Source organism: Anopheles coustani, chromosome 3 (assembly GCF_943734705.1).
Source record: "Anopheles coustani chromosome 3, idAnoCousDA_361_x.2, whole genome shotgun sequence".
NCBI classification, from domain to species: domain Eukaryota; kingdom Metazoa; phylum Arthropoda; class Insecta; order Diptera; family Culicidae; genus Anopheles; species Anopheles coustani.
This window is the reverse complement of record NC_071288.1, coordinates 18284190-18298199: the sequence shown is the minus strand read 5'-3', so window position 1 is coordinate 18298199 and position 14010 is coordinate 18284190. Positions and strand designations below refer to the sequence as shown.

Genomic DNA, 14010 nt, shown 5'->3' with positions numbered 1-14010 from the left:
GGCAGAAGAAAAATCGTAATAGAAAACGTTCTTCGGATCCCGTGTGCCGCGGTCACGGTGGCATCACTCGCACAAAACAGAAATATTGCAGTTGGGCGGAGAAATATTTTGCTCCCGATTTTTTGCCCCCACCGAGGGATGGTTTTAGTGTTTTTGAAGAGACTTCAAAATGGAAAGTAGAAACGAAAGTCTGACTGACATTTTCACCAAACCCAACCTACTAGCGTGCCAGGCCACAGGGAGAGACGGAAAAACTGAACTGCACACACCGTATCTGCCGGACCACAGTCGGAGGAGACGAAAAATGCATCAACCAACCCCACACATACATCGCGAGTAGAGAAATCGGGTTCATATGCGCAGCTCTATCTGGTGGGTCGGGCAGATCTGTCAAAAAGAAGCTGGTATTGCAACTGAAACGTCACGGATGGACTTAATTTTCAAGATAAATTTATTTACACAGAATAAGACTAATAGTAACAGGGCTAGACTATTTTACGTCACTGCTCTCAACGCCTAGAAAGCCACGTGCAAGAATAAAATTCTCCGAAGAATCATCCCGGCTCGCACGTGGCTTCACTCGCTTCACTGTTCTGTAGTACTCGAGTATGCTTTTCTCTAACTTTGGTACATCCCCATTGTCCCACACCTTCATCAGAAGGGTAGCGTTTGGGCTAGACATCAGTATGGCAAACCGTAAAACGGAATAACACAGCGTCGTTATGTTTTCCTGGTCCAACACTCTTATTCCCGTTGCATTCGGAGCCATGTCGGATAGGACGCAATCGATTCGGCGGTCCCCGAGGCTTGTTCTTATTTTGTCTTGCGTTTCTTTGCGCAGAAAGTCACTATTACCAAGCAAGATTGCATGCTGCAAAAGAGATTTGTAAGTAGATAAGGCTCACGAAACCATACTTATGCACTTACTTCCACCGGATAAATCTGTAGCAAATCCACTCCGACTACCATTCCCTTCGGTCTAGTGGGTATGCTTCCGTCCGCATTTGATTGCTTTACGGCGATTTGCGTCCAGGACCCTGGCGCTGCTCCACAATCAATCACCGTGAAGCCCGGTTTAATGAGCCCATATTTCTGATCTACTTCAAGTAGTTTGAATGCACTTCGGCACCTGCAAAAATCAACAGACTCTATCAAGCATGGGGTTTCTTACTTAAGTGTTGGTGATTCTTACCGGTAGTTCATCATTTTCGCACGCTCTACGTACGGGTCGCTTAGCTGTCGTGTGAGCCATTCCTGTGAACTTTTGCTACGACCTTTTAAATTACTCGGAACAACCTTCGCAAAGTTCCTTGTAGCACCGCCAAAAGTACTAAAATATCGGGGCAACATAGTGCACCGTGAGAATATGAATCAAAACATAACGAACAAAACACCGGCGCTGCAAATGTCATATGCCAGTGTTGCCAGCGAGTCGAGGAAAACTTCCAACTCATTGACAGCACAAACATGGCAGCGCTTTGTTTACCACCCCGCAGATTACAACTGTACTCGGTACAGGTTTGCAGCAACAGTAAATCTCGCTTCCCACGCAGTCCTTTCTAGTATTCCGATCAAGTAACATTAATCTTTCACGACCTAGGGCATACGGACCAGAGTGTGACGAAATTTTACCTCGGATAAGCAGAATGGCACGGATACAAAGGTGCAGTCGTAGGGGTGATGCAATGTGCTAGCAAAATAAAAACAACGATGTGACGCGAGTTTAGCAAACATGACTTTCGCGAAAATTCTATTGTGCAAAATGTGCGGCAGTGCGCGGAAAACAGTGGATGAGAAAAACCGCAGGCAAGATTCCAATCTACGCCGAAAAAGGGCTGAATGATGCAAAAGCATTCGTTTCTGCAGAAGATGATGATGAAGTGAAAACAATAGACGCAATGACGAACAGAACAAATTGAATCTGTCCTGTAATGCCTACTGCGTATGAACAGTGTAGATCGTTTAGATTGGAAGTTTTCTCCCGGAGGAGTTTATTTTTTATTTAATTTCGCATAGTATAGAATAGTGAATTGTGGTGTGGCCCCGGTTTTCTATCGAGCAAAAAGTGTTCGACTGTGGTTTGCTTAGACAAGGAACAGCAGAGCGTCACAATTGGCTGAAGGCCACCTAGTGCGGGTTCACTAAATTTGTTCAACTGGTTCTAGAAGTCCATCTACTTCTCGGTAAAAATGCGTCGTACAGTTGCCAGTATGTTAGCAAGGCGGAAAATCCTGTGGGTATTGTTGCTGCTGATTGGGGCACGCAGCTTCACGGTCGATGCAAATGCGTCGTCTTCTTCGCTGTCGCACCAGCAGGTAAGAAGACATGGTAAATTTCAGGAAGTTCCAGCTGGGATTCCCAGCGATAACGGCAAACATGTTGCGTTAGGTTATCGTTAACTTTATACCGACACGCTATCATTGCTACGTAGGCAGATTTAATATTTAAGTAGTACTAATTTAACAAAGATTCTGCTTCGACACCGGCACAGATTCAATCACTGCGTCATTAAGGGGTACCAAAATACCCGATGAATCATCTGGCAGGAGAAACTCCTGACTATTGCAAGGTTCCATTTATTCATGTACGCAATTTATCACATACGAGATAAATTAAATAGAAAGCCAGTACAACAAAATCATACAGTGATACTGTTTAAAAAATGTAACCAGTCAGATTGAAATTCTTCTCGTCACACTGGATTGCTTTATTGCAATAGCTTTTGCTTGAACAACTGATTAAACCTAAAGCCGGCAAACGAACAGTGCGTTGTGTTATTATAACATCATTAGCATTGCGAGTGGAAGATTTCTACGACAATGATTAAGCTTTTTGGCGAAAAACTATTATAAAGCTATTAGATTAGATTTATTACTCATGTTCTGTCATATAATTGTGTTCTATAAATTGTACTTCACTTGTGGTTATACAGAAATTAAAAAAAAACTTATTGTCGGTACACGTGACAACATTTGCGACTAGAAAGCATGATGTTAAACTGATGTAAAGCATGCTGCGATAGAAATCTAGAGTACGCATGGAGATGAAAAGGGGGCGTTTTAGAAGGCCACAAGCCATATCACTTATCTGCCGGTCGGTTATGACCCCTGTAACGATTTAATTTTATTGCGATCCACTTTTACTCTCCCTCTTTTACAGGACTGCACAGCCATCGCCAAGGATGAGGAAACTTTGCTTGTGTTTTCTACACTGGGCGGTGGATTAACCGCAATCGATCCCCTAACGGGCGAAACGCGCTGGTCCATAGACGACGAGCCGGCCATTCGCGTCCCGACTCCATCCGACATGTCCGCCCACTATCTGCCAGACCCGCGCGACGGCAGTCTGTACCGGATGAACGGGCTCGAGGGTGGTCTCAAGAAACTCCCGTACACAATTCCGCAGCTGGTTGCGAGCGCCCCGTGTCGGTCAAGCGATGGTATTCTGTACTCCGGCAAAAAGAGTGACGTCTGGTTCCTCGTCGACCCGAAGACGGGCCGGCGGGAGAAGGTGCTCGGTTTTGGCGGCAGTCCACCGGCGAAAGAAGGCCCCCCAGACGCGGGTGGCACATCGGACTCGATCGGCTGGGCAACTTCCCGTGCGGTCTATCTTGGCCGCACACAGTACACCGTCATGATGTATGATAGCCAGACGTCCGATCGGAACAGTAAACCATGGAATGTGACATTTTTCGACTACTCGGCCCACTCGATGGCACCAGAGCTGAGTAAAGAGTATGGTAAGCGTCCACAAAAATCCGTAAACACAAACTCCCCGCTCTGTAACGTTCTCGAAGCCGATTCGAAACGCATGGCGCAAAAGAAATGATAACGCGCCTTGCCACGAACACAGACTAGCATACACCTGTGTTATCAGGTTGTGTTCTCGTATCTTCGTCTTTTATTGCCCATTCTTCACCATTTCGGCTTGTTTGGCTTGCAAGCGTTGGATAGAAGCCACGCGGCAATTAAGACAACTTGCTGCATGCTTTTACTGCGAACCTTCTCGATATATGCGACATTTGTACGATTCCAATATTCCACTTACAATAATTTTACCGCAGTATGACCTACAAAGCATACCACTTTTCTCCCCTGCCAAGAGTAAAACATACCCAATGGCTACATTCTCATAATGAATATTAAATTGTTTTATTATCGATCTTTCCATGCAGAGTATCCTCCTTTCGCTTCACACCAAACTTGCAACTGATGCTTTTGTCGTCCTTTTATAAGAATTTTTTTTATCGTTGCTGATGTCGTCCTTTTATAAGATTTTGTTTTATCGTTTGCTTTAAAATAGTTTACTCAACCTGTCACTGCATGCTATGATTATTAAAATCGGATGTGAGGTATTAGATTAATTTTTGTAATGCATTGGAACCCAATGTTTTATTATTCTTTTCAGAATTTTTGCACCTTACCAGCAGCTCCTCCGGCATGACGGCAACGTTTGAACAAAAACAGGGCACACCTCTCTGGCAGAAGGATCTGTCCAGTCCAGTCGTGGCCGTTTTCCTCCTCAGTTCTGAAGGTCTGCTAAGTGTGCCCTTTCAAACCGTCTCGGACGATGTGCTGCAGGAAATCAACGAACGAGCCAAGAGTGGCAACTTTGACGATTTGAAACTATTGTAAGTATTCACGCGGTTAATCACACCGATCGACCGGCTGGCTTATCTACGATATCTGTTTTGTCGTTTCAGTGAAACCGTATACATTGGAGAAGCTGGCAATAATCTGTACGCAATTCCATCGCTGGTGGATAAAAATACGGCCACCATACCATCGGAACCTTCTATCAACTTACTTGGTGGACCATCGAAAGCACGACCAGCGTTAAGCAAAGTTGATGGTCGTGCACAGCCGGATCAAGTAACCTCCGATGGCCGAGAGCTTATTTCGAAAGCCTCTCGAACGCGGGGTAAAAACGAAAATATCATCATATTAGGCCACTATCAAACACCCAAGATCGATGAGAGTATCAAACTTGACATTACTCCAAGTTCCCCGTCATCCCTAGGGGGAGGTAAGGGATTCTGGAAGCACCATGAATTGTCCACCGTTCTGGTAGGTGGTGGAGGTCTCGACCCACCGGACGTGGGACTGCCGGAGTTGAACACTAACACGATCGGGGTGCAGACGGATGAAAATCTTGAGTACGGGGAGACTAATGAAACGAAATCCCAACAAGTGGAAGAGAACCACACGGGACTGTTGTGGACGTTCTTCGGTCGCATCTACTCCGGAACAAAACAATGGCTCGAAACGCAACCCAACAAACTGCCCACGATTCTACTCATCATGCTCTTTGGGCTGGTCATCTTTGGCTTCTGGTATATTCACCTGCAAATGAAGGCACTGCAAGAGCAAAGTCAGAGTGGTTCACAGACGAGCAACTCCAACCGAAGTGGAGCCGGTACCGGCAGTGGCGGTAGTGGCAGTGGCAGCTACAGTGAACCGATCGATTTCGGCGATGGAGAGATGCGGGTAGGCAAGATTAATTTCAACACACAAAACGTACTCGGCAAAGGTTGCGAAGGAACTTTCGTATTTCGTGGCATGTTCGAGAAACGTGAGGTTGCGGTAAAGCGTATTTTGCCGGGTTGTTTCACGCTGGCGGACCGAGAGGTAGCCCTGCTACGGGAAAGCGATGCCCACGAGAATGTGGTACGATATTTCTGTACCGAACAGGACCGCCAATTTCGGTACATCGCGGTTGAGCTTTGTGCGGCCACGGTGCAAGACTACGTTGATGGCAAAGGTGCATCCACGGTGGCGGCTGCGTCTACGGTGACGGTTGGTATGCTGCGAAAGAAGATTTCCTCCATTGATATTCTGCGCCAAGCTACGAGCGGGCTGATGCACCTGCACTCGCTAAGCATTGTGCATCGGGACATTAAACCACAGAACATTCTGCTTTCCCTGCCCGACAACCGGCAGCGTGTCCGGGCGATGATCTCCGACTTTGGCCTGTGCAAGAAACTAAACTTTGGCAAAGCGAGCTTCTCACGTCGATCCGGCGTTACCGGTACGGATGGGTGGATCGCACCGGAAATGCAACGGGGCCAACGGGCGACCACCTCGGTTGATATTTTCTCGCTCGGCTGCGTGTTTTACTACGTGCTTTCGGATGGTTTCCATCCGTTCGGCGACAACCTTAAGCGCCAGGCGAACATTCTTTCGGACGAGTACGATCTGGGGATGATGCGCCGTGAAAACCCTCAACCGGATAGTCGCACGGTGCTAGCCGAGGAACTCATCGGCGACATGATACAGGCCGATTCAGCTAAGCGACCGTCGGCACGGGCCGTCGCTAATCATCCGCTGTTTTGGGGCAACGAGCGGGTGCTCGCGTTCCTTCAGGATGTGAGCGATCGGGTGGAAAAGCTGGACGTTTCAAGCGAACCGTTGCGATCGCTGGAGAAAAATGCACGCTTTGTGGTACGTGACGATTGGAGTAGGCATTTGGATACGGAAATCACGACTGATCTGAGGAAGTTCCGTGGCTATCAAGGGTACAGTGTGCGAGATCTGATGCGTGCCCTACGGAATAAGGTAAGAAACGAAGCGAATGTTGGAAGGATTCACTCCCACGAAACTAATATTGTTCTCCCCTTTCGAGTATAGAAACATCACTATCACGAGCTAACGCCCTCGATGCAGCGGTCCCTCGGATCGATTCCACACGAATTCACCCACTACTGGCTGAGCCGATTTCCCCGGCTTCTGTCGCACAGCTACCACGCCCTTGCGGAGTGCTCACGGGAACCCATCTTTCGCCACTACTATACGCATGATGATGACGAGCATACCGGTAGCACAAGCGGTGCAATCGTTCCGGTGGTCAGCAGTGGTGGATATAAGTTTACCAAACCATCCTACTTCACCCGGGACGACAACGATAATTACGAGCTGTTGCGATATTACGAGATTTCGCAGGCAATGAAAAATGCCACCAAAAGTCCTAAGCGTCGCATGGACGGGAATGGTGGTGCTGGCGGGCAGGAGGGTTCGACACCGGAAAGGAAGCCAACAACGACCAAACGGGGCACGTACAACTTCAGCAAACCATCTGGCACGTTTACGACTGGAGGGTTTATCACACGCCAACAAATGCGCGAGAACAACGATGCTGACGGGGCGACAACGGTGTTGGATGCTGGTGGGGAGGTGATGAAATTGCCATCAGATGGTGATGCTAATCCAAGGCGCAGGTATACCGCTCCCCCCGCTAGTGTTAGTGATAATGCCCCAACGGTGACTGCTAATCAGAACAACATTATCAGACGGCGTGAAGCGCAGGCGAAAGTCACGTGGAATCTTGATTCTATCGTGGCTCAGAAGGAACCGAAGGAGATAGACGATAACGTTGGCCCAAAATGAACACCATACGGTTGATTTTGACTGATTATTAATTGAACAAGGTACGGGGTTCGCTTAAGGTCCAAAGTGTACGTCACACGCAGGCGTATTCTAGCTTAGTTTCATCCTTGGCGATGCTTAAAATTATTTTCCATCTCATTGGTCTGTGACTCAGTAATACGTTAGAAGTTAAATTTTGCTTTCAACCAATTATAAATATAAAGTGCAATAGAAGAAAATTCTTATCTTACACTTCGTTTGAATGGCACAACAAGTTACAAGTTAGCAGTTTTATTTAGGTCAGCTTTACAAACTTGTGTTATGCATCAGCAACATGTTTGCTTTATCTGTAAGCTGTACAAACATAACGACCATAACATGATTCGTTCACCCATCAGGTCAATTCGATACACGATCGGGTGAAATGCATGACGCGATGTTATCGCGCTCTTTGCTTTTACAGTTGGCGTGTAGCGATCATGTTGCTATCGTTCTGGTCTTGAGTCTACCCGATATGCGCTACAAGAGCTCCAGATCCATCATGAAGTTGTCGAGTGTTGCAAGAAAGTTGTCGATAAGTGTGGCTTTTTCTAAGCCCTATATCGCTCTAATCGGATCGCGTAATGTAACATAACAAATAGCATTTTAATTTGATAGCCAATTCGTTCGAGCTCAATATTAACCGACCATTCCGTACCGCTTGTGCTTGCGACATACAACTAGAGGGGAGTGGAATAAGTTCTTTATAGTTGTAGCCGATTGCCACACTGACCGTCCTCTAAGTTACCGTTTGCGTACCATGGCCTTTTACAGACTGGCCACTTAAATCCAATTTTCAGACAATTTTTTTTTCTGGTATCAAAATGTTTCAAAAAAAAAAATGTCGAAGGAAAAAAATGGTCTCTAGTAAGCACTTTGCGACATTGTCTGTGATATCGTGCATGGTAGTGTTTAAGAAATTCGAGGGATTCGCCTAGAGTAGTTAAGGAAAGTTTTCGGTGCAGAAGCACAACATGCACCGTGACTTTTACCACATAATGTTTTAGTGATAATTTTCTTTACTAAATACTTTATAAAAAGTTTGCACGGTACTACTTGTTTAGAAAGTTCTTTATGGATCAACTTAAGTAATAACGAATAACTTTAGCATACCTTTCACAACGGGGTACGAATGCGCCAAACGTAATGGAAACATTGTAAAAAAAATATATTTGCATTTTTTAGGGACAAATTCACACACACAAACTATGTATAAGCTAAGGTTCTATTTGTAAAATATATTGACTAGTGAATCTCTCAGTGGTTGAAATATTCAGCGAAAGAATTAATCCATTCGGCTTGTGGAATGGGGAGGAAAAAATAACAAAAAATAATATTGTTTATGAACTTTGAATTGATCTAAATTGATTGTTCAATTAGTGCCTCGCTACACATCATATGATGTGATCATATATATGACGGACGGATTGCTTTAGTTTGTGCCACATCGATTTGGGTTATCACTGTTGTGATTCGTCACCTTAATGCAACGGCGATAATGGCAGCGCTTATCATTCTCTACCTCCATAAATGTATTTTTGTGACCAGCTTATATTACTACTTGTACTCTGTTCAAAGCATTTGAACGAGCACATGATTTGTTAACATTAAAAAAGAAGATTCAAATATCTCCGATCTCAGCGAAAAACCTCAGTAATTCATCATAGTAGTTGTGGCCTCGAGGTCTCCCAATCGTCATCCAAACACGACACGGAAAACTTGTTTTTTATCTCGCCGGTAAAACATGCAAACAACTTTTGGATGAAATTATGGGCACAACAAAACACGATGCTAAAAAAACATGTGTTTGCTTATCCTCGCTTTGGTACCGTGTATGATTTAAATGCCATTCTTCCCTCCCGTCCCAATCCCTTGCTGAAAACTGTACTCCGGAAACTGTCTCGTGTCTAGTCCACGTGCAGAATGGCTCGTACACCGTGTGCTGTGCCGCGTATGCGTGCGCGAATGCTTTTGATGTAGTGGTCATGCCCCGGATCTAATGTGGACGCCGGTCCACGAACGTTCCGTTCTCTTCGGAAGAGAGCAAAAGATGGATTTGTTAGATATACGGAAAGCATTTACACTGCGACAACGGAGCGCTTGGACCAAGGTTTCGCTGAAATGTCCTTGTGTAGGTACACACGCGCTTCAAGATTCCAGGACGCTTACACATCTCCGACCATTCCTGTACCCCCTTCCTCCCCGTAGCAGGGGTAGTGTTTTGCCAGATGCCGTCGTATAGCAACGAACTCTCAGCCGTGTGGTCGTTTTGACTAGCGGTGAGCTCAGTTCTCTTTCAGCCCGGAAAGAGAGACGACCGTAGACAATTTTGTTACTAGGTATTCAGATTGTATTACGTTAACATTAAGAAAAAGGAAGTACCAGAAAACTTGCCGCTTCAGCGCATTTGTTTTGTGCTGGAGAATTTCACAAACCGCATCCTAATAGCTATTACGGCAAGACAAGAGCTGAAATACCGGAACGAACGAAGAGGCGGACGGAAACCACGTGCATTTGGAAGTGATTAGTTACGCACTTGGCAACTGGCCAGTTTCCTTCTACGACCATGCCGGACGAAACGAAGCTGAAGCAGCTCGGCCTAAAGCTGTTCGAAATCAATGCATTCAAATTTGGCGACTTCCAGATGAAGGTTGGCATTAATTCGCCGGTCTACTTTGATCTGCGTGTTATTGTGAGCCACCCGGATGTAATGGTGAGTAGGGTTGTGGTGTATGTGTGTGTGTGTGTGTAGTTACAATGAGGAAGGAGTTAATAAAAAAAATTGATTGATGTTGGCGCCCTTCAAATGGAACCACCTCCTTCCGATTGGTTTCAGATTCGCGTGCGTCATGACCCTTAATTTATTCGATTGTTTTTTTCGAAACACATAACCACAACCATCTCAATTCCTTCGACAGGATACTCTGGCGGATCTTCTGACCGAGTTTATCGTGGAGACGAAGCTGAACACCACGGGTGTGCACTTGTGCGGTGTGCCGTATACCGCCCTGCCGGTCGCGACGCTTGTTTCAATTAAGGGCAATAAACCGATGCTGATACGCCGCAAGGAGGCGAAAAAGTACGGCACGAAGAAGTTGATCGAGGGCAAGTTTAACGCCGGCGACAAGTGTCTCATCATCGAGGATGTGGTCACGTCCGGGTCGAGCATCTTGGAGACGGTCGTGGATCTTCGATCGGAGGGTAGGTGTTAATAGCGAGTTATGGGAAGGGTGGGGAGATTGAGGGCTATAGTGCGAGTACGTTTGTTTCTGGAAGCCCAAACAAACGTGCCGAGAAAGGGAAACAACTGTTTCACCCAAAACTAACAGTTTAGCGTGTTCTTTCTATGTAGAAGCGATTTCTAATTAACACCCTACTAAAATTTATCTCCTTTCTTTTTGAAGGACTTGTCGTTACCGATGCTATCGTCGTGGTTGATCGCGAACAAGGTGGCGTACAGAACACCGAAGAGCAGGGCGTAAAGATGCATTCGCTGTTTACCCTTTCCTACCTGCTGAAGGTTCTGAGCGAAGCAAAACGGATCGAGGAGAGCACGGTAAACGCGGTGGCTAAGTACATCAGCGCCTGTCAGATCCGCAGCGATGGTTCGTTCATGAAGAATGGCACCAAAGTCGTGAACGAGTTGAGTCGCACCGGCATGAGCTTCGAGGCGCGGGCTGACCTTGCCAAGTGTCCGCTGGCGAAGGAGCTGCTAAAGCTAATTGCTACCAAGAAGACAACCCTCTGCCTGGCCGCAGATTTGACCACCACCGAGGAAATTCTGAACATCGCCGAAGCGGCAGGGCCGTACATCTGTCTGCTCAAGACGCACTGCGACATCGTTTCCGATTTCAGTGAACAGTTTGTCCGATCGCTGCAATCGCTAGCCCAGAAACACAACTTTATGCTGCTGGAGGATCGCAAATTCGCTGACATCGGGAACACGGTGGCGCAGCAGTACGCCGGCGGCGTTCATCGTATAGCGGACTGGGCTGATCTGGTTACGGTGCATTCGCTACCGGGGCAGGGTGTACTAAAGGGTCTCAAGTCGGCCATCGTGGGCGATCGGCCGGCCGCATCAAGGGCCGTCTTTTTGCTTGCACAAATGAGCACCGATGGAGCGCTGACCGATGAAAAGTATTCGACGGCAACGGTGAAGATGGCTACCGAGATCGACACAGATTTTGTGGCCGGAATCGTATGTCAGAGCAAGGAACTGGTAGCCCCACCGGGTTTGTTGCAGCTAACACCGGGCGTCAAGCTGGAGGAAGGAGTGGACGGGCTTGGCCAGCTTTACGACAGTCCGGAGCGGGTGGTAAAGGAGCGTGGCGCTGACATTTGTGTCGTCGGACGCGGTATCCTGTCCTCGAAGACACCCGCCGAAACGGCACGCATCTACCGCGACCGACTGTGGGAAGCGTACATTGAGCGAATTAGTGCGGACAAAAACGGCGCCTCCTCCGATTAACGATGATCGAAACAAATGTACAAATGTCTGGCTTCCACTTCACATTGGAAAATGTTTACCCTATAGTACTGTGACTAGAGTCGAAATTCCAAGGATACCGGAAAACCACCGGCTCCATTAACAAAAACAAACACCTTACTGAAGATTAATCAACTGTAACAGATTGTGATACAATTTGAATGTCCATTTATAAAAATAAACCAACCAATACAACTTCCTTAATGTATCTTTAGTTATGTTTTCGAATGATTGCGTCTTCTCTGGTGTGACGACCATGCTCGGTCATTCGTACCCAAAAGCTCGGACCATGTTCTGACCGAGGTACAGGTACAGCTGCCCTTTGTACTGAGAATGTGATGTTTTTATCATTCACACCAGTCCTAGTCCGGATACTTTTAAATGTAAACCTTTTAACTATTGCCATAGTTTATGAATTCATGCAAATAATATTAATGCGTTGGAAAGCGGTTCTTCTTCCCTAAGCATAATTCTAGCTGTATTTTAACTACTTTTTAATAAAATCTTATCTATACAATATAATAATAGTAAAACTTTTACTATTTTCGCTTGCCTGTCCTATCATTTTTTAACTACCATACTCTGACTGATCTGGCCATCGTTACTGGTGGTGCCTTTGTCATACTTCAGCTGTTCTAGGATACCTCGATTGATTACATTCAGCACCTCCATTTGCGTCGAGTAGAATAGGATGTCGTCCTTGATTTGTGACATCTGAGAGGCGACAAAGTTGCCGAGACTGCGGTGACGGTCGTTCGACACAAGAAGGTCCCCCAGGATTACCGATTGCTCCTTGGGCGGGGGCAATTCCACCACGGTTCCCCCGGCCGGAGCAAGCTGTTGTTCTGGCTGAAAGGCGAAGGATCCGCGCGACTTCCGGTCGCTGTCATTTGTCTGCTGCTTGCTGAATTGCGATGCCAACGAAACGGGCTTTAACTCGACCGTTTTGTTGTTGCTGTGGTCCAGCGTATCAATTTCGTAGTGAATCTCGGTGTCGTAATCGCCCTCGTCCATGGAGTGTTCGTAGTCGTTGTTGCTTGTTTCACTCTCGATCGGATCGCTGTGGATGATCGACACTTTGAACGTGTTATCTTCAACATCCTTCTTGATGACGGTCCCATCCACTTCGTTCGGGTCCGGGCTTATCGAGCGATGCTTGATATGGTCCTGCAAAAAGCTTAGCCCTTTATACCACCAGGCCGTGGGTCGGTATGCCATCCCGTGTTTGGACGCTCGACGAGCTTTGGTGATCTCTTGACCGAACTGCGTCCGAAGTGTTTGAATCTTGCGTAGGATATCCTGGGCAGTTGATTCCGGTCGTACGTCGTGCATCGCGATAAGGATCGTGCTCACGGCATCATTGCGGCTAGCCTTGTTGTAATAACGCGGATGGCGCATGTTATACAGGACCGGTTGTTTCCTGTACTGCTCGATGAGGTGCTCTACAGCCTCACGCTTCCATTCGGCGCTAGTCATTTCGTTCAATCGGAATAATCACTTTATGAGTGCAGTGCGTAAACAACCACAAGCAGAAATCGCACGTCTGTAGGACTTGCACCGAACGGGATTGCACACAAAATCACCTCGATATGCTGCAAGAAAACAGAAGTAAGGCTTGTATGCTTGGAACTGAAACTTTACGCCCGACGCTCAGCAACGAACGGGTTCTCGGGCAAGTGCCAACATTAAACGAAAACCAGGTAATGCTTGGGAGGTATTCGTAATGCTACACCGACGCTGGATGCGATGCTGTTGTACTTTGCAATGCTCAGAATCGTCACAATGCGTCGTGTACAGTCACTCTGTTCTACGCACCTCGAAGGCGAGGCGTCGCTCGAACATACCGAACTGAACTGTCACTTTTGAAACGTCAAAATTGTACCGAAGCAACCTGCGTACAATACATTCATGCTGTGACAGCATATTTTGTATGCAAGGCTTTCGTGGTTTTATGCACATATGTGTATAATGCAATTGTAATTGCCCTCTTTGGAAAGCTTTTTCTTCTTCTTTTTTTTTTGGTCCGCTCACAGTTGGGCCTGGTCACCAATCGTTCTCCAGGATACTTGGTCCATGGCACATCCGATGTCCCGCAGGGTTTCCCACTTGATCCAACCACCGAGC

The 14010-nt window shown here is 46.7% G+C and overlaps 4 protein-coding genes across 5 annotated transcripts; 2 read left to right on the top strand and 2 right to left on the bottom strand.

Moving 5' to 3' along the window:
- Nucleotides 1-446: 446 nt before the first annotated feature.
- On the bottom strand, nucleotides 447-1381 carry LOC131258743 (rRNA methyltransferase 2, mitochondrial). Its single transcript, XM_058260121.1, has 3 exons — nucleotides 1193-1381; nucleotides 928-1129; nucleotides 447-871 (listed from the first exon to the last, which is right to left on the bottom strand). Exons 1-3 carry the CDS (start codon nucleotides 1348-1350, stop codon nucleotides 491-493), a joined length of 741 nt encoding a protein of 246 aa, XP_058116104.1. The 5' UTR covers nucleotides 1351-1381; the 3' UTR covers nucleotides 447-490.
- An 826-nt stretch (nucleotides 1382-2207) lies between these two features.
- On the top strand, nucleotides 2208-8533 carry LOC131261511 (serine/threonine-protein kinase/endoribonuclease ire-1). The gene is made up of 5 exons (XM_058263565.1): nucleotides 2208-2315; nucleotides 3160-3739; nucleotides 4408-4630; nucleotides 4703-6554; nucleotides 6627-8533. Exons 1-5 carry the CDS (start codon nucleotides 2211-2213, stop codon nucleotides 7380-7382), a joined length of 3516 nt encoding a protein of 1171 aa, XP_058119548.1. The 5' UTR covers nucleotides 2208-2210; the 3' UTR covers nucleotides 7383-8533.
- Nucleotides 8534-9676: 1143 nt separating this feature from the next.
- On the top strand, nucleotides 9677-12081 carry LOC131260868 (uridine 5'-monophosphate synthase). The gene is made up of 3 exons (XM_058262706.1): nucleotides 9677-10113; nucleotides 10319-10601; nucleotides 10805-12081. Exons 1-3 carry the CDS (start codon nucleotides 9967-9969, stop codon nucleotides 11866-11868), a joined length of 1494 nt encoding a protein of 497 aa, XP_058118689.1. The 5' UTR covers nucleotides 9677-9966; the 3' UTR covers nucleotides 11869-12081.
- Nucleotides 12038-13794, bottom strand: LOC131260869 (uncharacterized). 2 transcript variants are annotated; one of them, XM_058262707.1, is made up of 2 exons: nucleotides 13549-13794; nucleotides 12038-13478 (listed from the first exon to the last, which is right to left on the bottom strand). In XM_058262707.1, the coding sequence occupies exon 2, from the start codon at nucleotides 13360-13362 to the stop codon at nucleotides 12448-12450; it is 915 nt and encodes a 304-aa protein (XP_058118690.1). In that variant the 5' UTR covers nucleotides 13363-13478; nucleotides 13549-13794; the 3' UTR covers nucleotides 12038-12447. The 2 variants fall into 2 exon arrangements, with proteins under 2 accessions (XP_058118690.1, XP_058118691.1); XM_058262708.1 differs by having other exon boundaries at nucleotides 13645-13794.
- Nucleotides 13795-14010: the final 216 nt, after the last annotated feature.

Coding starts and splice junctions, on each gene's coding strand:
- LOC131258743 (XM_058260121.1), bottom strand. CDS start 1,350: ATGTTGCCCCGATATTTTAGTACTTTTGGCGGTGCTACAAGGAACTTT. Junction 1,130..1,192: donor GCGAAAATGATGAACTACCG/GTAAGAATCACC, acceptor TGATTTTTGCAG/GTGCCGAAGTGCATTCAAAC. Junction 872..927: donor TACAGATTTATCCGGTGGAA/GTAAGTGCATAA, acceptor TCTCTTTTGCAG/CATGCAATCTTGCTTGGTAA.
- LOC131261511 (XM_058263565.1), top strand. CDS start 2,211: ATGTTAGCAAGGCGGAAAATCCTGTGGGTATTGTTGCTGCTGATTGGG. Junction 2,316..3,159: donor CTTCGCTGTCGCACCAGCAG/GTAAGAAGACAT, acceptor CCTCTTTTACAG/GACTGCACAGCCATCGCCAA. Junction 3,740..4,407: donor AGAGCTGAGTAAAGAGTATG/GTAAGCGTCCAC, acceptor TATTCTTTTCAG/AATTTTTGCACCTTACCAGC.
- LOC131260868 (XM_058262706.1), top strand. CDS start 9,967: ATGCCGGACGAAACGAAGCTGAAGCAGCTCGGCCTAAAGCTGTTCGAA. Junction 10,114..10,318: donor TGAGCCACCCGGATGTAATG/GTGAGTAGGGTT, acceptor TTCCTTCGACAG/GATACTCTGGCGGATCTTCT. Junction 10,602..10,804: donor CGTGGATCTTCGATCGGAGG/GTAGGTGTTAAT, acceptor TTCTTTTTGAAG/GACTTGTCGTTACCGATGCT.
- LOC131260869 (XM_058262707.1), bottom strand. CDS start 13,362: ATGACTAGCGCCGAATGGAAGCGTGAGGCTGTAGAGCACCTCATCGAG.